General features: G+C 38.8%; 1 protein-coding gene across 2 annotated transcripts in view; it reads left to right on the top strand.

The window, feature by feature from the left end:
• The window catches only part of LOC112104333, a 52610-nt gene extending 37428 nt beyond the window's left edge, over positions 1-15182 (top strand). The window contains exons 8-12 of one of the 2 annotated variants that reach the window (XM_024196603.3): positions 4512-4669; positions 6466-6508; positions 11562-11748; positions 14074-14209; positions 14926-15182. In XM_024196603.3, the coding sequence (XP_024052371.1) occupies positions 4512-4669; positions 6466-6508; positions 11562-11748; positions 14074-14209; positions 14926-15025 (624 nt within the window). In that variant the 3' untranslated portion in view covers positions 15026-15182. Of the gene's footprint in view, positions 1-1282; positions 1354-4511; positions 4670-6465; positions 6509-11561; positions 11749-14073; positions 14210-14925 lie in introns of those variants that run through there. The other variant, XM_024196604.1, reaches the window with a different exon arrangement.
• Positions 15183-22190: the final 7008 nt, after the last annotated feature.

Here is a 22190-nt window from a genome sequence, read left to right as displayed (position 1 = left end):
ACAGAACAGGGGGAAATTACGCAGTTAGAAATAATAAAGCTAAAGTGAAAACACTTCCTAATTGGACAGAGCAATTTTCAGATAGCTTTAATGTAGGTAGCACTCTACTTTCCAAAGTGCCAAACCAGCCTCCACCTCACCTCTTCATTTTGGGACTGTGCATTACAGAGATGACAGGTTTGTACAATTGTAGAAATCTGAAAATCAGACAATATGGTACATGCTCTCTGTTGATTGCACATACACTCAATACAGCATCAGAATGAGAGAGAGTCCTTTAAATTATCCTATTTTTTTTTTTGTATATTCAGATTCCAATTATTGTAACAAGAAAGAAATCTTCTGCCTACTGTGTGTGGACCTTTCACAGCATTTCAGTCTGACAAATATCCAGTCCTTTGTTCTCTTATACAGGCCTGGGGTATTCATTGCTAAGCATAAGCTCTTTATATAAAAGGCTTAGCTATAAATAGATTTAGGTCTGAGCCATTGCTTGTAGAGATACCACTTGTATTTGTTCTTTATTCTTGCTCAGAGCTTTATCATCACAGTCAGGGAGCTGCCACATTGTTTACAGACCGCATACAATCTGATTTCTTCTGTGCACCTTTCATGCCTCCCACTGCTACAGGACATATTTATCAATTTATGTTTAAAAAGCTACTGACACCTGGGTCTCCTCCATTTCCTCTGAATTCCTCTCATTGATAAATAAAAAAATACTGTTCACTGATGTGATGCATAAGTTGCATTTGGCAGACCAGCAGGTTGTATGCTCTTACCCAGAGACCTAGTCACACACACGAATCCATAACTTGTCCTGATTCAGACTGTCCCAAATGCTGTCCATTGATTGTTCCTCCTATGGGGCCTGATCTTGTAAAATGCTGATTACTTCTTATGAGGTAATGCATCCTGCAGTTGACCCTTACAGGAAACCTAAACAATCAACAGTGTTTTCATTAGTTAACTTTTGCTGATGCTACACAGAGACCTCATGAAAAATAGCAGCAAAAGGACCGCAGCACCTATGGTTCATATGTGGTATACATGGGAGATTGAAAACTGGAAATACTTTTTCACTTTTTTTCTTTTTTTTTTTTTTTTTTTTTTTTTTTTTTTTTTTCTGGCCTGTCTCAGGTATTTTTCCTCTCACTCAGATTTATTCCTCTTTTTAGATGTCCATTGTTTTCAAAAATTAAGTATTTTTACATTAAATTAATATTTGTGAAAGGTGCCACGCGTACAGCTCTGAAGACTAAAGTCTTTTATTTATTGACAGGAAACATAGCTCTCGTGCTCTCCCAGCAAGTGTGCCCCACCCTATAGAGGAGAGATAAAAGGAGGTGAGAGAGGAGGAGTCTACAGCCAAGAAATTATTGAGATGCAAATCCAAATTTTAGACAGCAAAGGCAAAGAAGAAGGGACTGATTTTAGAGATGTTATACCGGGAGCAGCAACAGGAGTCAGCGAGAGACTCCAGAAATTGGAAAAAAAATAAGGAGAAGTCAAAGCTGATCCCAAGGTGGAGAACTAGGTGGGAGTTGTAAATTATAATGGGAAAGAGGGGAAGGGTGATGGTTGAGGAGGAAAGAAGAGTTCAGTTCCTGACATGTTGAGTTTCAGAAAATGAGAGGACACTTAGGAGGAGATGACAGGCAAAGGTACTTTCCAATTGCCACTAAGCCAAATCTGATCCAGTGACCTGGAGATGACTGCCTACATTTCTCATTGCTAGTCTCCTGAGCCACCCAGTCCCTCGCTTTCCCTTTTTCTAATGCTGTTTAATTTTTTGACTGCATTTCAGATTCCCTTTCATATTTTATTTTCTAGGACTCGATTTCTTTCTCTGTAAAGTTATTTTTGCACCATCTCCTCAGGATTTGCCTTCTCTTGAATAGCTTATTTTTAATCTTTTCTTTTTTATCCCTTTTGTTGATTTTGAGTTCACTTGCTGCAGATGGAGTGAAATGTGCTCATATAGCTCTCCAGTTCTTTCCTTTTCTTACACAAAGCAGCTTAACTAGAATAGTAAATTTGACTCTATTCAAACAAAATCCTTTGATCATAGCAAATCACTTGGAAAATGCTCTGCATGTCATTTACTCACTGGATGTATTTACATCAAATAAAATAGGTTCGAGAACATATAGCTGTGCACTCTATATTACTGACCAATTAATTCAATGAAGTGTTAGATACACACGTCCATCTTTTTTTACTGGTCTCTTTCTAAGACTCAAATAAGCCTTTGCTTTTACTGACTGATACACTTTGCTAAAGGCTTTCATTTTTTGGCGAAATGGTTCCCTCAAAACTCAGGCCAACTAAGAAAAAATAACCACAAGAGGGGTTATTTCAGCTGCGTCATGGAATACACATTCTGCCCTATACCCAGAGGACCCCAAGCTGTGTTCTGTGGAGGATTAGTGTTCCATGGAACATTTGCTGGTGGTCTGCAGAGAGCTGTTTCCAAGTCTTGGCTACTTAATGGAATGAACATAAATCTCAGACCCGTACAATTTTCCCCCTCCACAAACTCAATAAAATCTGTGCCACTAGCAATGAAACACAAACAGTAGAACCTTTAACTTCCACCTCTACCTACCAGTAGAGTTATGTTAATGTGTCATAGCCACAGTTATGTTTATGTGTCACAGCCGCAGTAAGCATCAATGGGTCAATTCCAGGCCCAGGTATGGTTGATGTCTGATATCAAGATATTTTTCTAACAATAAGCCATTGGTGCCTTCGGTGGCAAGATGAATTTGCCACAAAAGAGGCATAGTCATGCTACGGTTACTGTTGAAGGAAACCGTCACAGTAAAACTCGTGTGCTGGAGGACTAGGCTAATCAAAAACAGAACTAGGAGGTAACAAAGGACATTTGATCTTACTTTGAAGCGTAAACCCCAGATCTGACCCACCCGCTTTATGGGCACATAAAGCTGAAAGGGAGTGAAAATGATTGCTTGGGAGCCAGCCATTGAGGTTCCATAAAAGGGGACATACACCTGAGAGCGAGAAGGAGTTCTGCATGGGCTCACTATGATAGCACAGAAAAGGAGTTGGAGGAGGGATAGTGTGAATCTGCCACTGTATGGGTCCTATGGCCTATCCCCCACTACCACAGCGGTTCCATATACCATTAGCCTGTGGGCTGGAATACGGGACACAAACCATGAGCTGAAGTCAGAATTCCATCACCCTGACTCCTGTGGAACTCCTTGTGCAAAGACTGCTTATTCAGGGGCGAGGTTTGGAGCCTGAACATATCGTTCAGTTATGCTGATATTTCAGTGTGTTTTTTGTGATTGAAAGTATTATTTATAAAGTAGGTCACACAGCACTGACTGTTGGGAATGCCTTTCAGATATTGTATTGGCTTTGACTTTGGATGCTATGAAAGAGAGGGAAAAAAGCACAAGGATTTGGAAAATGTGCTTACGAGTGTGCTTTTAGATTCTACTTTTCAAAATTAGGTGGTTATTTTACTCCTGGAGAAAAAGGCATGCACAGGTGCAAATGAGTAATCACATGTGCCCAGAGATTATTACATGCACAAATACTCATTTTACACACACAGCTGGATATTTTGTGCATGCCAGAATTTGTTTGAGTGTATATTTTTCAGATGCAACATTAAGCAGTTTCTGTGGTTTTTGAATAATTTTCCCTTATTGATAAAGGTCATGCAATTTCATTATAATTCATGCATTTTTAGTTTATACAATCCCATTATTTGAGCATTATGCTAATAGCACTAATGCTTCTCATGTTTCCCAAAAGTAACTGTCAGCTTCCATTTTGCCGCTGGCAAATCTGATGCAATTGCCAGTGCTCCAGTAATAGTTAAAAAGCAAAGCGGTTTAAAACACTCTCCAAAAGACTTTGAAATGGGCTCTCTTGAAAGTAGTCTGATGCTAATGGGGAAAACTACTGACTTAGAGATTGACATTAAGGGCCACATTTTCAAAAGCACGGCAATCTAGCCTTTTAATTTATGCACACGATTTTGAGAGTGCAAGAATTTGGTACCTCAGATCTGCACCGTTAGAGTTTCAAAGATGCAGAAATAACGTAAGGGGACAAGCCACACTGGCTTTCAAAGAGCCCTGTGCTCCTAAATCACCTATGAAGATGCTTTTTAAAATTACTGTTGTGCCCCCAAAAATTGGAAGATGTGCAAACACATTTTGCTGAAGCAAAAACAGTTGCGAGAGCAAAATTGCAGGGGCAAATTTAGAGGCCACGTTTGAAAATTTTGTCTTGAGTGAATCTACAGGGAAGGTTTTTTGGAACCTTCAGCTGCCACAATACATGAAAATTAGGGGAATATTTTCAGAGGCACAAATGTCAGTTTGACACCAAACTTCTATTTGGAAATGTCTCCGTTAGTTTATCCCAGGCCCTGGGAAAGTGACAGTTTTCATATTTCAGGAAACAGTTTCCCAAGATTGTGCTCTGCAGACCTGGCAAAACTTCCTTCACCTTTATCTCATCAATTACAGGATGAAGGAAAGTGCAAACCTCTAGATGTAACAAAGTTAGAAGGTGCAGAAATTGGTGTTGACAGCAGCCCGGGTAAACCATTTGTGTTTAAATGCATGCCTCAAACCGGAAACAAGATTTTCTACTTTTGTGCAACTTCAAACCAAGAGATGAAGAGGTAAACAATCTATTTATATAACTGTTTTTTCTAGAGCTTGAGGGGGTGTTTTGTGCAAAATGTTCTCTAAAAGACACCTGTCACACCTATAGGAGTGAGGGTTTGATTTTGAAAGGTCCCAAAAAATATTTTTCAGCTTTCTCACGTTCTACAGGTTTTCAGAACAAATAATGTCCTCATGCCATTCAGGATTTCCCTGGGTGAAAACATGCCTGAGTTTTGTGACCTTAAGAGAGAATCCCCACCCACACACACATGCACATTCTTACCCCCATATTCTCATCCCACTACTTAAATGGAATTGTAAATCCTCTCATGGATTTTTACTTGTTTATACATCATTTCACACCCAAGTATAATGTCACTCAATGTTTTGGCCAGCAGAGCACTGAAAAGAGCACAGTCCCTTCCTTACCCTCCCCTCTGCTCGCCCTGATGCATTCATTTTTTTAACCCAATTTAAAACTTTTAACCCACCACAAGAGTCTGTTGGGTCTCACTGCCCTTAGCACTGGTTTTGTCTCTCAATTAGGGAATATGGTCTACACAGTAGCTGGGAAAGTGCTTCCCACCTCAAGTAGAGAGACACGTGCTAGCTCTGCTCAAGTTCGTGCACTAAAAATAGCAGTGTGGCTGGAGAGCAGCGGCTCAGGCTAGCCCACCTGGTCTCCCCCAGGGATGCACTCGGATGGCTAGCCAAGTGGCTGTTCATGCTGCCCCTGGCCACATTGCGTTTTTAGTGCACTAGCTCAAACAGAGCTAGCATGTGTCTGTCTGCCTGAGCTTGGAAGCACACTCCCAGCTGCAGTATAGACATAATCTTAGGGAGCTTTTGAAATCTACTGCTTTCCTTCTGCTGCCACCCAGGGTTTAAAACTGTTTTTAAAAAGCAGCATGTAGGTAATGTTTCTTTTAAGCAACACTTTCAAACAGCCTGACTCATTTTAGGCCAATCTAGCATCCATTGTCAGAGCAGTTAGGATGTGTTTAAAACCAGTTTTCCTTGCTTTTTGCTTTCTTCTGTATTTCCAGAAATGTAAAGAGATTAAGAAGGATGAATTATTTGATACACTCTACCTCATCTATCTATCTATCCATCCATCTATAGCTCTGTACTTACATAGCTGCTATTAGCATAGTTAGGGTGACCAGATGTCCCGATTTTATAGGGACAGTCCAGATTTTTGGGTCTTTTTTCTTATATAGGCTCCTATTACCCCCCACCCCGTCCCGATTTTTCACACTTGCTGTCTGGTCACCCTAATCATAGTATCTGAGCACCTCCCAAGTAGTTAAATCTAGAAATAACAACAATATGTGGTATGCATAGTGTAATTGTGGTGGGGTGGTCATACCAAACAGTTGCACAACCTGGTCAGGAAATCAGTTTCCTTTGTTTTAAAATACCCAGTTTGTTGTTGTATTTTAAGTTTACCTCCAACTCCTACCCAGCCTAGTAACAAAGAAACAGAAAGTATTGTTAATTTGTCTACAGATAAACTGTATTAAAAAGAATCCATTGTCTGGAATATTGCTGCACTTATAATAAGCCTAGTCTGTTGCTGGCAAATTATTTCTGCTGCTAGTTAGAAGTGCCATCTAGTAAATAACGCTCTAAGCCCGTGCATGTATATATATATTTTCAAGCCTTAGGATGGTCCTCAATGTTGCATATGTCTCTGAAAGATGTCCGTATCAGCAAACTAAAAGACTTTGTGAAGGATATTTATTCCATTGTACCAAGCCAAGCTATTCTTTTTTCTTTTTTTTTTTTTTCTTTTTCTGGCATTTTGTAGGTGGCTGGAGGCTATGGATAAAGCTGTGCATCCTGTCCATCAGGTAATGCTTTATTATTTGGGTGGCAAGCTAATTTAGTGAATTGAGCACAAGATTAGGAAACAGAAACTCCTGAGTGATACTCCTATCTCTGACACAATGGGGGCTGCAGGCAACTCAATCTCTCTGGGTTTTAGTTTCCCCATCTGTGGAATGATGTCCATTATGCTTCTCTACCTCACAAAGTTGTATAGAATTGGATGTAGTGAATGCCAGTTAAAATGAAGTAAGATCAGAAGAGGCTAAAATAGGGAAAGAACAAGTTAAAGATTACTTGGACAAATTAGATGTCTTCAGGTCACCAGGGCCTGATGAAATGTATCCTAGAATATTCAAGGAGCTGACTGAGGAGGTATCTGAGCCATTAGTGATTATCTTTGAGAAGTCATGGAAGACAGGAGAGCTTCCAGAAGACTGGAAAAGAGCAAATATAGTGCCCATCTATAAAAAGGGAAATAAGGACAACCCAGGGAATTAGAGACCAGTCAGCTTAACTTCTGTACCCGGAAAGATAATGGCGCAAATAATTATGCAATCAATTTGCAGACATCTAGAAGTAACAGTCAGCATGGATTTGTCAAAAACAAATCATGTCAAACCAATCTGACAGCTTTCTTTGACAGAGGAACAAGCCTTGTGGATGGGGGTATATCTTGATTTTTGTAAAGCTTTTGATACTGTCCCGCATGACCTTCTCATAAATAAACTAGGGAAATGCAACCTAGATGAAGCTACTATAAGGTGGGTGCAAAACTGATTGGAAAACCATTCCCAGAGAGTAGTTATAAGTGGTTCAGAGTCATGCTGGAAGGGCATAATGAGTGGGATCCCACAGGGATCAGTTCTGGGTCCAATTCTGTTCACTTCATCAGTGATTTAGATAATGGCATACAGAGTACACTTATAAAGTTTGCGGATGATACCAAGCCTGGAGGGGTTGCAAGTGCTTTGGAGGATAGGATTAAAATTCAAAATGATCTGGACAAATTGGAGAAATGGTCTGAAGTAAATAGGATGAAATTTAATAAGGACAAATGCAAAGTACTCCACTTAGGAAGGAACAATCAGTTGCACACATACAAAATGGGAAATGACTGCCTAGGAAGAAATATTGCGGAAAGGGATCTGGGGTCATAGTGGATCACAAGCTAAATATGAGTCAACAGTGTAACTCTGTTGCAAAAAGAAGCGAACATCATTTTGGGATGTATTAGCAGGAGTGTTGTAAGCAAGACACGAGGAGTAATTCTTCCACTCTACTCCACGCTGATTAGGCCTCAACTGGAGTATTGTGTCCAGTTCTGGGCACCACATTTCAGAAAGGATGTGGACAAATTGGAGGGAGTCCAGAGAAGAGCAACAAAAATGATTAAAGGTCTAGAAAACATGACCTATGAGGGAAGATTGGGTTTGTTTAGTCTGGAAAAGAGAAGACTGAGAGGGGACATGATAACAGTTTTCAAGTATGTAAAAGGTTGTTACAAGGAGGAAGAAGAAAAATTGTTTTTCTTAAACTCTGAGGATAGGGCAAGAAGCAAGGGAGATTTTGGTTGGACATTAGGAAAAACTTCCTAACTGTCAGGGTTAAGCACTGTAATAAATTGCCTAGGGAGGTTATGGAATCACCACCATTGGAGATTTTTATGAGCAGATTAGACAAACACCTGTCAGGGATGGTCTAGATAATACTTAGTCCTGCCTTGAGTGCAGGGGACTGGACTAGATGACCTCTCGAGGTCCCTTCCAGTTTTATGATTCTATGCCATTTGCAGAAAACATTTAAAATATACAGCACCACACACATGCTAAGGACCAACGTCTGCCTTCAGTTATGCACACAGCTCTCGTTGACTTCCATGGGAGTGGTGGGTACATAATTAAGGGCAGAATCTTTAGATTTAGCAGGCTTTTTTGGCGAAACAGAGAAGGGAGCTGTAAGTGTTTGCCATATAACCTTCTTTGCTGCTTGCTTTGATTTATTCCAAAGCTGGGCCAGGAGATGTATTGTGAGACTGGCAATGTCATCCTCAGCTTTTTATTGTGAAAATTGCCTTCTCATTACTCTCTTTGAATTATACCACCTATCAATAATTGAAAAAGGGTCGTATGTCTGGTATATAATTAATTAATTGTTGCTCTTGTTATATGTATTACCATAGCACCTAGGAGCCCCAGTCATATGACTAGGACCCCACTGTGCTAGGTGCTGTAGAAACAGAGAACAAAAAAGGTCCCCGCCCCAGACAGTTTACAATGTAATATGAGATGAAGGACAACAGATGGTACAATACATATAGACAGGGGAGAACAATTGAAACAGCATTGCCCGTGGTCTCAGTACATCAGCTTCCTGAGGAATTCCTCAGTGTACTGGGAATCATTACATGGTGTGGAGCTAGATTAGAAACTGTTGCCACCTCTCTAAGTGTCTGCGTCAGGGTCTTGGACAAGGAAAAGGGTGTGTGGTTGATGTCATATCAATGTTCCTTCTGCTGCCACCAATGGTTTTAAACTGATTAAAGAAATCTGATGTAACTATAAGCCATCTGACTCATTTTAGGCCATTCTAGCATTCACTGTCAGAGCAGACAGAATGCATTGACAACAAAGTTTGCTTGGTTGGTGTTGTGTGTGCGCGTGCGCTTGGTTGGTTTTTTGTTTGTTTGTTTTGTTTATTATTTTCAGAAATGTAAAAAGATGAAGAAGGGTAAATTATATGATAAGCCCCAACTCCTATATCTATCTGTTTATATAGCTAGGTACTCTTGACACAATTTACAGCAAACAGTTCCTGACCATCCCCAAGATCCAGGAGCTGCAAAGACATCTTGAAGCCAGCTTTGCCAATTCCTACCTTCCTCCACTACAGCGATACTCAAGCTTTTAAAAAATTATATTTATCTTGATAGTATCCCTTTAAATAAGGGTAGATTTTGAGCCTGTGTGTTCTCTGGGCTTGAGCCTTAGCAGAGATCATTCAAAGTTGGGGGTCAAGCCTGGGGTAAAAATCTAAATGTCTTTAAAAGGACACTGTCAAGAAAATAAATCAAAATTTTAAAACAATTTTCTTATTTAGGTTAAAAATTACATCCTAGATCAGTAAAAAGGGAAGAATTTTAAAAAATCTAATTTACTTTTCAATATTCATGCTGTTTGTTTATTTTTCGCTGTTCAAATTAGTTAGTTAGGCTTTAGATTATAGTCCATTTCTCCATATGAGTCATTTCTCCAATCAGCGTGCTGCAGGGATGGCTTTGCAAACATTTAAGGGAAATGTTTAGTTGTTTCTTTTAAAATTATTTCCATTAGAATAAAATCAATAATAGAAACATTTCTATTGGTTTCAGGTTTTATAGGAGCTTATTATTACACAACCTACATTTGGGGTCAAATAAATCTGACCTGAGAGTGTGAATGCAAATTAATCTACAGGGCCTGAAAACAAAGTCAATTAAATAAATACAAAAAATTATAATTATGCACCCAAAGCCAAAGAAATAAACAATAAACATAGCTTAGAAAACAAGCTATAAAAGCAAAAGAAAAAATCTTACTTTAGTTTGATAGGAAACATCATCATAATAAGAAAGCCCTTAAGCTATCATTGTCCATCTTACCTCTTGCAATAGAAAGACCTTACTTTGATTCAGCCACTAACAGCATAATTAGCCATTTATTAGACTTGTTTTCCAAGTTACTGGGTGCTTATTTTGACTGATTTGACTTTTTAGCTTTGTCTCTGAGCAGACAATAGCCCTTTTTGGGTAGGAGGGTTATATACTGATTTCATTGCACAACTTGTTTCAGTAGTAAGTATTGTTTTCAGCTAATTGCTTTCTCCCATTTTTTTAAATCAACTTTGCATTCATTTTTCAGTTTAGCAGAGAAGCTTTTTTTGCATTGTCTGAAATGCTATCCAAGGTGCTGTACCTGAAATTTTATAACCACCAGCAAAAACATATTACAGGGCTGTAATACTTCATCTCAAATGCAGTGGCTCAACACACTAATACACCGACATTATGTCCTCCTAATGAACCTAGATAGGGATATCTATTCCACTAATGCACCCTGTAAGACTACATTTATCTATTGCACTCTGCTGCAGTAAGTCCCAGCAGGTTTCCAGTTCACAGTAAAGAATATAGCTAGCTATATAGCAACAACTCTTTTCTCTCTCTCTGGCTTGTCAAGGATGAGGAAGAAATAACAATTGAGTGAAAAAGAAAACCCCTACAGAAACAGAGCAGGATGCTACTGATATTGCAGACACTCTCCCCAAGGAATTCAGATGACAATGACATAGGTTGACGCAACATTAGAAATTGCAGCTAAACAAAGCATGTTAGGTTTAGATGTAGAAGTTTGGATCCAGATGTCCTTTAGATGTAAAAAAAAAGAGGGAGGGAAATTACATGGTTCCTGTTTAAACTCATTCTAGGCAGTTCAGCCTTATTAAATAACCTTTTCTATATTTCCTCCTGATTTTTACTAGCTCTGCTATCTTTCTTTGACCTGTTCTATAATATTAACACCTGGACATTTACATCTTCTAGAAATGTCACTAAAGAAATCCACAGACATCTAGCACATGGTCATTCATTCATCCAAGTCTCATTGCCATATTCTGTTCTCAGATACTTCTGTGAAACACCTGTTGATGTGCAAGTATCTGAGGACAGGATGTGATCGGTAGTTCCAGCTTTGGCAGCCGTGAGAACTGAAGTAATAAATAAGGAGAAATGAAGTCAGGCAACTTCCAAAACAGCTAGCTTGATAGTCCTCTTAGTACAGCTTTGGTCCATTCTTGTTAGTACCAGCAAAACTTGAAGTGTAGAATATGTGCAGAAAAAGACAAATAATTCCTTTAAGAAGGAATGAGAAGGAAACGAGTAGTTGCTATAAAATATATGCTTGTTAATTGCGTTTCCAGAACCCTTGACATTCCAAATCACTGTGGCAATAAAAGCTATTTTTAGAATAGGGGATTTGGGGCTAATGTCTTTGCAGAATAAAAGCATGCTCCTCATGAAACTATTTTGTGTTAACTCTATAGAATCACGTATGGGTAGATGTCACCCTGCACAACACAAGCCTTCCACCCCTCGCTATCAAAAACCCAGAGTGTCTGGGTCTCCTCCACCAACTGGATAAAACCAGGGATGTGTGGACTCAGCACTACTGCATTCTGAAGGATGGCTGTTTGTATTTTTATGCCGGCATTCGCTCCACACATGCCATAGGTAGGTGATACTCTTTGTTTTTAAATGATTCATATTAACATGAAAGAGTGTATACTATTTTAATGCAAGTATTTTATTATTCTAAAGGTGAAATAGTGCCCTTACTGGCAGAAAGCATATTGGGGTTGGCAGGTTAGAGAGTGAAGCAGTATTGGCTGAATGTTAGTGACAAGAGCCACCCTGCCAGAGCAGGTCAAAAATTGCTCAAACTCCTTAGCTTCATCGCACTGACGGCACACTCTGCTGCAACTGCCCTGAGTTATTGCTTGGAGCGGGTTTTCCTGTGATTATGGTATTTCCCAATTATATAGGCAGGGAAACACCTCTATCCACTGGAGGGGTGGAACTTCCATCTTTAGCATGTATATAGGGTGACCAGACAGCAAGTGTGAAAAATCGGGACAGGAGATAGGGGGTAATAGGCCCCTATAAAAGACAAAACCCCAAATACCAGGACTGTCCCTATAAAATCGGGACATCTGGTCACCCTACATGTATATAGCACTCTTTAGCTTCAAAGGGTTGTACAACAATGAAATAACTAGTGCTTACAACATCTCTCTGAGGTTGAAAACTTAGACAGAAACTTGCCCAAAGTCATACAGTGAATCAATAGCAGAACTAGAATTAGTTATCAGGTATTTTGAGAGGTTAGTTCTGTGCTCTAACTGCTCAGCCTCATGCCCTTCTGGTCTTTAAATACACTATTGTTTAAAATAAACCAAACCAGCTTTCTTTGACATTGTAGTGGATCTTCTCTTGCTACCCTAACTCCTTTTCTGAACTGTTCCACTCTTATTGCAGATAGTACCTAACACACACAGTTTCCACTGCCACTGTAATAACTGGTGTCTCCTTGGTACCTGTTGTAATGTCAGTAGGACGATTAATGTAGGACTCACAATTTGAAAGACAAACTTTGATAAACTTTGAATCAGCTTCCTGGGACATTTAAGTAGAGTTGTGTAAACAACTTATGTTTCAGTTCAGTGTCTGAACAGTTCAGGTTGACCGGAAACAAAAACTTTTTAAATTTCCCAGCAAATTGAAAATCTCCAAATTTCCTTTTAGGTTGAACAAAACATTTCATTTTTGAGGATTTTAAAAAATCTTTTAAAATAAAATTAAAGTAAAATTTGAAATGAAAAGTCCTTTTAAATCAACAAATTGAAATTGTTAGTTTAAAAAAATCTCAAAATGAAAGGTTTTCATTTTGGGAAGGAATGTTTGGGTTTGGTATTTCAGTTGGAAAAAAACAATTTAGTGAATTCAACATGAATTTCAAAAAGGTCACCAGGTAATAATTATTTGAAAGCAGGTAAAATGATGTGTCTAAAGTGCTTGACAAAATGAGCCACATTTGCAAAAGCAACTTCTAAATTCTCATGACCAAAATTACACACCCACATTTTAAGGTTTGCCCCAAACCTGTGTTCAGAAAGTTGGCTGCATGATTTTCTGTGTATATGAATGTAGAACATGGGTTGAGGCTATTCTGAGTATTTGGACCCATAATCATTTTAAGTCTTAACTTTATATCTCTGATATTGACACTTCAAGTCAGAGCCCTAGTGCCCAGTTTCACTTTGAAAAGTGGCTATGTAAAAATGGCATTTTCTTACTCAAAGGAGCAGCTATATGTGTATTCATATCTGCTGACCTAAGTGACATAAGTACTTTTCTAATGCTTTTTATTTCCATTATCCCAATAGAGTCAATACAGCCAGAAGGGACTGAACTGGATTTCAATACTTTTCATGTAGCAACAAAATTATTTACTAAGTTCCAATAAGTGACAGATCAGTTTCATCTGTGCAACACCATGGAGAGCACAGGTGTAACAGAGGGCAAAATTTGGACTATAATAATAAAAATATTTAGCAGTTGTATTGTATTTTTCATCCAAAGATTTGTAGAACCTTCATTGATGGTGATGATGTGCAAAATTAAAAGAACTCAATTTGACTCTCATATCTCAGGTTGAATTGCAGGGCTGGCAGATAAGAAAAACAAATATTTGTTTTACTTGTAAACCGAATACATTTGATCTGGAAATCATTGCAATTGAGGAACTGCCATTTCTCCAGTCACTTTGCAAAGTAAAAATGGACATTAATGGTTTTTTACAAAGTATTTTTTTCGTATATGTATTTTAATTCTCTGTTGCATGATTTTTGGAAGCATCACTGCCTAGGTCTCTGAAAAGAGAATGTAAAAACCTTTCCATTGCTAAGTAGAAGGAAAGAACTTGGCACATATGCACTTTACAGTAGACCAACAAGTGGTTTATGCTACTCTCTAGTTGTGCTGTTTCCCTTTCTCTAGGTGGGATTTACCTGCAAGGTTACACTGTAAGCGAACAGTCACTTGGCTCCAGGAGATCTGTAATTGAAATGAAACCCCCATCCGAAGAGTTTCAAACCTTCTACCTATGTGCAGAGAATGTAAATGAAAACAAACGGTAAATTGAGATCTTTGTTTCACTTCTCTTTGCCAAACTCTTAAAGCAAGTAAGAACACTGTGGTTCAAGAACGTTTGCTAACATCTTTCCATTTTGTTTTCACCTGTGTGCTTTCATCTCTCCATAACACTAGTTTTAGTCGCACTGCAGCAAAATATGCTGGCACATGTGAGTCATGAGTTCTGTTATTGTCATCACTGGAGTTATAGCAAGGCTGAATTGCGGCAGTTCAAGAAGGAACCTTGTCATGGTATCTCTCATAAGGATGTGTGGGTGGCCATACTAAATGGAAGCACCTGAGTGCCTTTCATGATAGGTCAGACTAAGTGAAAAGTAGGTACTTCTAGTTCTCACAGATGAATTACTTCCAACACTGATCATCATACTTAAAAAAATAGCCTACGAAGTCATTTTCTAAAGGCTACATTCTGTAGTCTTGGTGCAGAAAAAACTCACACTGATGTCCCTAAGATTAAAAGTTGTAGGATTTGACTTATAATGAGAAGCTATTAAATAATTTGGAAACTTGTGCCCAGATATGTTGCTCTTACAGCCAATTCTTCCCTTCCCACCTCTCCAGTCCACTTATTATTAGCATTTTTAGTGACATGACAGTACAACAGATTTATAAAAACCAATTTCAGGAGAAGTTTATCTTCCAAGTGCACATATGACACCCATTCAGTGGCAGTTGTTGGTCTTTCCTTTCTTTCAGATGGATTACTGCTTTGAAAACCTCAATTAATAAATGGGTAACCCTACACCAGGCCATTCAAGACTTCATGAACCGACCCCTGGAAGAGACAAAGATGTGAAAAAAAAAAATCTAGTTTTTCTTCATACTTTTCTTTATAATACATTTCAAGACAATACCTCCCACACAGATGATATTTTAGCAGCAGGTGAACTTTAGCAGTGGTATGTACCACACATCTTTTGTAAACATTAGTAAATAAAAGCTAATTTATGTTACCTGCATTGTGGATAGTCTTTTTATATTTCTATTTGTGGTCCATGGTCCCCTAACTTAAGCAGAGTCACTTTGGATTTATACCAGTGAACAGGGATTTTGCCTTAATTAATAAACTACACTTCTTGCTGCATCATAGTACAGTAGAACCTCAGATACAAACACCTCAGGAATGGAGGTTATTTGTAACTCTGAAATGTTTGTAACTCTGAACAAAACATTATGGTGGTTTTTTCAAAAGTTTGCAACTGAACATTGACTTAATACAGCTTTGAAACTTTACTATGCAGAAGAAAAATGCTGCTTTTAACCATCTTAATTTAAATGAAACAAGCACAGAAACAGTTTCCTTACCCTGTCAAATATTATTTTTTAAACTTTTCCTTTATTTTTTTAGTAGTTAATGTTTAACACAGTACTGCACTGTATTTGCTTTTCCTTTTTTGGTTTCTGCTTCTGCCTGATTGCATACTTCCCATTCCAAATGAGGTGTGTGGTTGACTGGTCAGTTCATAACTCTGGTGTTCGTAACTCTGAGGTTCTGTTGTATTTATCTAAAGGGAGAAAGCACTGACTTTCAGTATACATTTTACTCTGTTTTTTTATACATATGTTGTTTTTATCATGCAAACATAATCCTTGTGAGGATTTACTTTTATAAGATGATCCCTCAGTTAGGTTTTCTCTGAAATATATGGACTGTGTCTAACTCAAAGTTGGGGCTGGGGCGGGGCCAGAAAAGATTGAAATAGAGCATGCAGTGAAGTTGTAGCCAAGTCGCTCCTAGGATATTAGAAAGACAACGTGGGTGAGGTAATATCTTCTAATGGACCAGCTTCTATTGGTGAAAGAGAAAAGCTCAAAATACTTGAGGCATTTTGACTGATGTCAGAGGAATTTTGACAGAGAGGACTGATGGGGAGGCCAAAGGCTCCATATCCACTAGGGCAGTGCTGTGCTTATGGAATTGAATGTATATTATTTTGTTGTTGTTCATGTTCACTCTATATTAATGTAAATTTTAATTGTAAAGTATTTTTGGCCTGGCCAACTGCTATCACAGCTCACCACATTTATGGAGAGGAATGGATTTGAGGCTGAGAAGAACTATTTCCTCTGAACCTACGGATGAGAGGTAGCACCATAACCCTGCATCAAGTGTGTCAAAAATAGTCCTCTAATAATGTATTCAATGATGTAATATTCTAAATTCTAATTTTTACAAAAGTATGATTATAGTTAATTTTTTGTATTACCATAGCACCTAAGAGCCCCAGTCATGGACCAGGACCCCATTGGCGCTGCATAGACACAGAACAAACAGACTGTGAGCTCTTTGGAGTGCAGGCTAAGACAAGAGACAACAGATGGATACAGACTGAAGGGGGAGACAAGGAAACAATGAGCCAGTACTGGTCAACATGATAGGCAGTGGTCTCAGCACACCAGTGGCATAACCACTGTCAAGTTTTTGGTAGGCATCACTGAAAAGGAGAATTTTAAAGAGGGTTCTGAAGGATAATGAGGTCACTTAGCGGGTGTTTATGGGGCGTCCCTCCCAACTGTGAGGGGAAAGCATGTGAGAAAGCACAATGGTGCTTGTTTGAAAATTTTAAAAGTTGGTAATGGAAGCTGACATCATGGGCCGATCAGAGGCAAGATTCAGCCTCTCAATACTGAATGAGAGGTGATAGATAGGGTGAGGATAGGCTGTGAAGGGCCTTTAAAGTGAAGACAAATGGCTTATGTTTTGGTGCAATAGAGAAGGGGGAGCCGGGGAAAACAGTGGAAGGGATGCAGACAGAGGAGTGATGTAGTCAAAGTGAACGGCTAGGAAAGTGATCATTGCAGCTGTGTGCTGAATGGATATGAGCAGGCTAAGACTGCATTAATCAAGGCCCAAGTAAAGGGTGTTGCATTTACCAAGGTGCAAGATGATGAAAGCCTGGATGAGAGTTTTAGCTAGGGTGACCAAATGTCCCATTTTAATAGGGACAGTCCCATTTTTTGGGACTTTTTCTTATATAGCAGCCTATTACCCTCCACCCCCATCCCATTTTTTCACAGTTGCTATCTGGTCACCCTAGTTTTAGCTGTGTAGAGAGACAGGAAAGGCCATAATACAGAGATGTTATGCAGAAAGAATCTGCTAGATTTGATCATAGTCCGGATGTAAGGACCTATAGAGAAGTCTGAGTCAATCACTCTTCCAGTGTATAGAACTAGCCAATTAATTTATGATTTTTCACAAATATAAGATTTTTTACATGATTTTACTAAGTTCTTTATAGTTATTCACTCAGTTACCTCTAATTTTAGACAGGAGCCTTGCAATTTGCAGCTGTTGTAAAAACAGAAGTATAAGTATGAATTGGATGTGGGTACACACATATACTGTTACAGTCACTTAACTGAAAGAAGAACAGTTGCAAAGTTACCAACTCTTGAGATTTCATTGCGAGTCTTGTAATATTTGGTCTTTTTCTCAAAGGCTTTAGACCTTGGGGGTCATCTGAATACATCAGTAGCTCAGCTTTAATTTTAAAGCAAAAGTAAGTTTCTAGCCCTCGTGATGGTGGATAATAAATTTAAAAACATGAAGCCTAGACGTAGCAAAGCCAGAAGGCAAGTGACAAAAGCTCCGAATGTTTTGCTTTAAAATAATGATTTTTGGGTGGATCTGGCTCCTGATATTTGAATGCTTGAGGTAGCTATATTGCAGTTCACCCAGGAAGGAAAGTTGTTAAACATTCCAAAAGGGTTGCTACAATGGTTTGAACAGTTGAATACAGAAATCACCATGTTTAATGAAATATTACAGGCAATTCGCTGTATGATCCATTTTCTTGCACCAATCTTTTGTACCATCCACTGCTCATGCTAACAAATTCTTCCACAGAGCATAGTTTGTATAAAAGTAAATGATTCAAGTTTTTTTTAAAACAAATGAACTCTGGGGAAATGGTCATGCCTCATGTCTAGTGATAATGTTGTACTCCTTTGATGCACAGCCATGAAATTTATATTTCTGTTACAACGTTTAGAGCAGGTAATGGTGAGATCATAAATTATTTCTTTTTGTTATTGTTTTCTACATGGAAATCAAAAGAGCACTTCTAGGCACTGCCTTACTTGGGTCAGTGCAGCTTGCTTGAGAATGACAACTGCAAATACTTCCTGAGAACTAGCTTTGAGATCCAAATAACAGATGTTGAGATCTAGCAAGTAGAGAAGCCGCAATGAAAAATCATGAAGGAAAAAATTGCACCATATTAATAAGCAGAAAAACTAAACAGAAATTCAAAAGCAATTGCAAAAAAAATTGATACAATGGGGTAAATGTGAGGCGGCAGGGTGGGGAGGTCTTCACAATCCTGATCCAGCAACGCACTGATGCCTAGTTTGGTCCCAGTTCTTCCTTCAGCCCTTACTCAGGTTGAATACTCCCTTCTTGTGTAAATACTGCCACTGAAGTGATTCACTGGTGTAAGTGATGTCGGAATCAGATTTCGGGGGGAAGGGATAGCTCAGTGGTTTGAGCATTGGCCTGCTAAACCCAGGGTTGTGAGTTCAATCCTTGAGGGGGCCATTTAGGGATTTGGGGCAAAAATCTGTCTGGTCCTGCTTTGAGCAGGGGGTTGGACTAGATGACCTCCTGAGGTCCCTTCCAACCCTGATATTCTATGGTTCTATGGTTCGTGCTTGTATAAACCACTTACGTCACATATGAAAGTAATAATGCTAGGACACATGGCACAGAGAATTGATATAAAGGGTCACAAGACATAGGGCTCAATGACTTCAATACAAATACTTCCATGAGTATGTGCTACTCAGTCTGAGTGAGGGTCATAGAATTGGGCCTTTTCTCTTATGACCTTACCAGACTTTGCCCCCGAATAGATGCCTTACAAATTAGATATATCTCTTTTCCTCCACACTTAACATCATTTCTGAAGCATACTAGTGTTACGTTACTATGTTTTTGATTTATTTTCACATACATTCTACTGCAAATATATCTGAACTCAAAAAATAGTCTCACTCAGCATAAGTCAATGGAGTTACACTGGTATAAAACCTGTGTAAGTGCAAGAAAAAAATCTGTCTCACTGTTTTTTATTGTTGAGAGTTACACTTCCATGCTATAGAATCAAGACTAGATTCTTAGCTGGTGTAAATAAGTATAGCTTCAGGATCTGGCTCTTTATATTTTGTGATTCTGATGCTTCCAAATGGAAGCAAAAGCAATAACAAATTGAAGGGAAAAGAATCACCATTTCATTTTTCTCCAAATGATCATAAATACAAATCATCTGTGAAAAAATATGTCACTGCTTTTAAGAGTAACAAGCCAGCTCTTGGCTACAGCCAGATTCTACAAGGCACAAAGATGGCTTGTCACGTTTCTCTGGGCCAGAGCTGGTTCTAGCCCAGCACTAATGCCTACATAGATCACAGCAGCCTGGGAGTTGTTCTAATTTATGTCAAGTGGCTACTGGAAGCATTGCCTGAGTGGCAATTTGCCAGCCAGGAATTGTCCTAGAGCAATGCACACGCCTTTCCATTCCTAACGCTGCTGGATCGAGAGGGCTGGCATAGGAAGGCGCTCTCTAGGCCTACTGGTGACCCCATGCCAGAGAGGTCATAGTCAATGGGTCAGGGTCATACTTAGCTGTCATCAATGTGGCTGATTTTATTTTCATTTTTTAAAGTATTCACAACACTTATCTGATATATATTTTGTTTAAGTGGTTTCTCGTGGGACTTTTTCCCAGTCCCCTTGCAGATGTCCAAAAGGAATTTTTCTGAATAAATGTTCCCTCAACACACACAAGTTTCTCAATCTGACTTTTCACCTTCCTCTGGAGTTGTAATTACATGTGTAATCTAATTCTAATTGGACAACTGTAATTATAAATAGCAGTATATAATTCCGCTTTCATACATTTGAGTCAGCTTAATTATGAGTTCCTTTTGTCACTAAAATGTATTGATGGTGCTTGTAAAGTTGTATTTATTACATTTTTCTCTCAAGAGTTTTTTCCCAGATACCTGAAGGGGAGATTAAGGATTTATCAGTGTTTCTCTCTGGCTGTAGAGGTTGATTTTGGTTTGTTTTGCTATTTTTTTTTAATATGCCTCATCATTTTAATTATATTTGAAAAGTGGGGGGAGGTTGAAAAAAATCCATTTATATTATTGCACGTGTTTATTATGTGTTTTCTGCATTAGTTTGACATTATGCAGCTTGCTCACTAATACAAATTAACACATAATTAGAAGCATGGGATTTATCAGACCTTTCATTCATCAAGTCCAGAATCCTGCTTGTGTTACTTCAGAGAAAGGGGGGCGGAATTGTATCCTGTCAATTGTGCACTGCTTCACACAGCAAAAAAACCCAAAACAAACAAACAAAAAAACTCTCACCCTTGTAGCAATCACCTTAAACCTTGAATCATGAGATATGATTCCCTTAGTTTAGCATACATAGAACTGTAGCATAAAATGTTAGTCATTATCATAAAGTTAGCCAATCTTTTTAGAAATCCAGCTAAAGTAGTTAACTCTATAACCTCCTGTGGCAGTGAAGTCCACAGATTGCATGTTGTTGGAGGAAGTATTTCTGTTTAGATTTTCTATCTTTAATGGCCATTTATTTAATCAAAAGACCACACTTCATGAGTTAGGAAGACAGAATAACATAGGGAGGGCCTAGTAACTTTTTAGTCTCCCCTTCAGAATCCTGAATACTTCAGTTTAGTCCCCTCTGAGTCTTCTCCTTTCCCTGCTAAATAGTCCTAGTTGTTATGTCTCATCATACTGTTACCCTTTTTTGACCCAAGTAGCTAGTCAAAGTTCAGGGCCTTGGGGATGTTCCAGCTGGGAGGAGAAATTGATGGAGCCTGGTATTTTCTTTGATGCACTCTTGTTAATTTACAAAGAATGTACAAAGTCCTACTTCTCTGAAGACAGGAGGAACTAAGAACCAGGGGTAGCTTCTTTGCCTAGCATCAGATTCAAAATACTCCCTTGTGGCTTCACCCAGCATACAGGCGCTTGTGTGGCTTTCTTCAGGCTGTCTCTATTGCTCTTTGTGTCTGCGTTCTGCCTTCTCTCTCTCTCACACCTCCACACACTTTTCTAAAACAATACTCAGACCAAAAAAAACCCCCAAAACAACCCTCTACCCACACAATCAAAAATATCTGTGTGGGTCCACATACTCCTTTTGTCTAAGGTGGGGGCTTGCGATTAACTCAACCTTACAGTTATGTGAAGCGTACATTCACACCAGACACCCATCAATCTCCAAAAGTTTTTAACTCAATCCATCAAGTTTAAGCCAGCTCACAAACAACACATTAACTTTCCCATATACCTAAGCCATCATCATTGCCTTCCTCTGGACCTTTTCAGCATTCACTACACTTTTCTTAATGCAGGGGGGCTTCATCACTAGAGACAGTGGTCCAAATGAGGGCAGACATTTGTTCAATATAGGAAACATTATGCTCACGCCTGCTCTTGAGCAGTACTTGCACTTGCATTGAAGCCAGTGTGGGTAGGAGGCCGGAAGGCTTGATTAGTTGTGGGATGCATTATTATTTTATTAATTTAGCAGGTAGGCATTTGATTACATTATATAGTCTTTTAATATGTAATATTTTAGTACTGTGTGGTTTACAGTGTGCAAAGTGACTGAAGCCTTGGATAGGCACTAATAGAAGTTGAAATGAATAAATTAGCCACCCCTCCTCCCATATCTTGCTTTTCTGTTACATGATCTATTACTCATGAACCAATTCTCTAATTTGGTGATAAATAAGTGAAACTTGTACCAATAAACTTGTTAGTGGTTGTCAACCATACATTTGGAATTAAAAGCTTCATAAATATATCAGTCCACGTCAACAACAGTAACAGCATTGAGCTAGGAAGTTTTAAAATGTAAGCAGGGTCTGACAGAGTTCTCCCCTGACAGCTAGCTGGGAGGGGGAGAGATT

Source organism: Terrapene carolina, unplaced genomic scaffold, assembly GCF_002925995.2.
Source record: "Terrapene carolina triunguis isolate 2854851 unplaced genomic scaffold, T_m_triunguis-2.0 Scaffold69, whole genome shotgun sequence".
In the NCBI taxonomy this organism is placed as follows: domain Eukaryota; kingdom Metazoa; phylum Chordata; order Testudines; family Emydidae; genus Terrapene; species Terrapene triunguis.
This window is presented reverse-complemented; position numbering and strand designations above follow the sequence as displayed.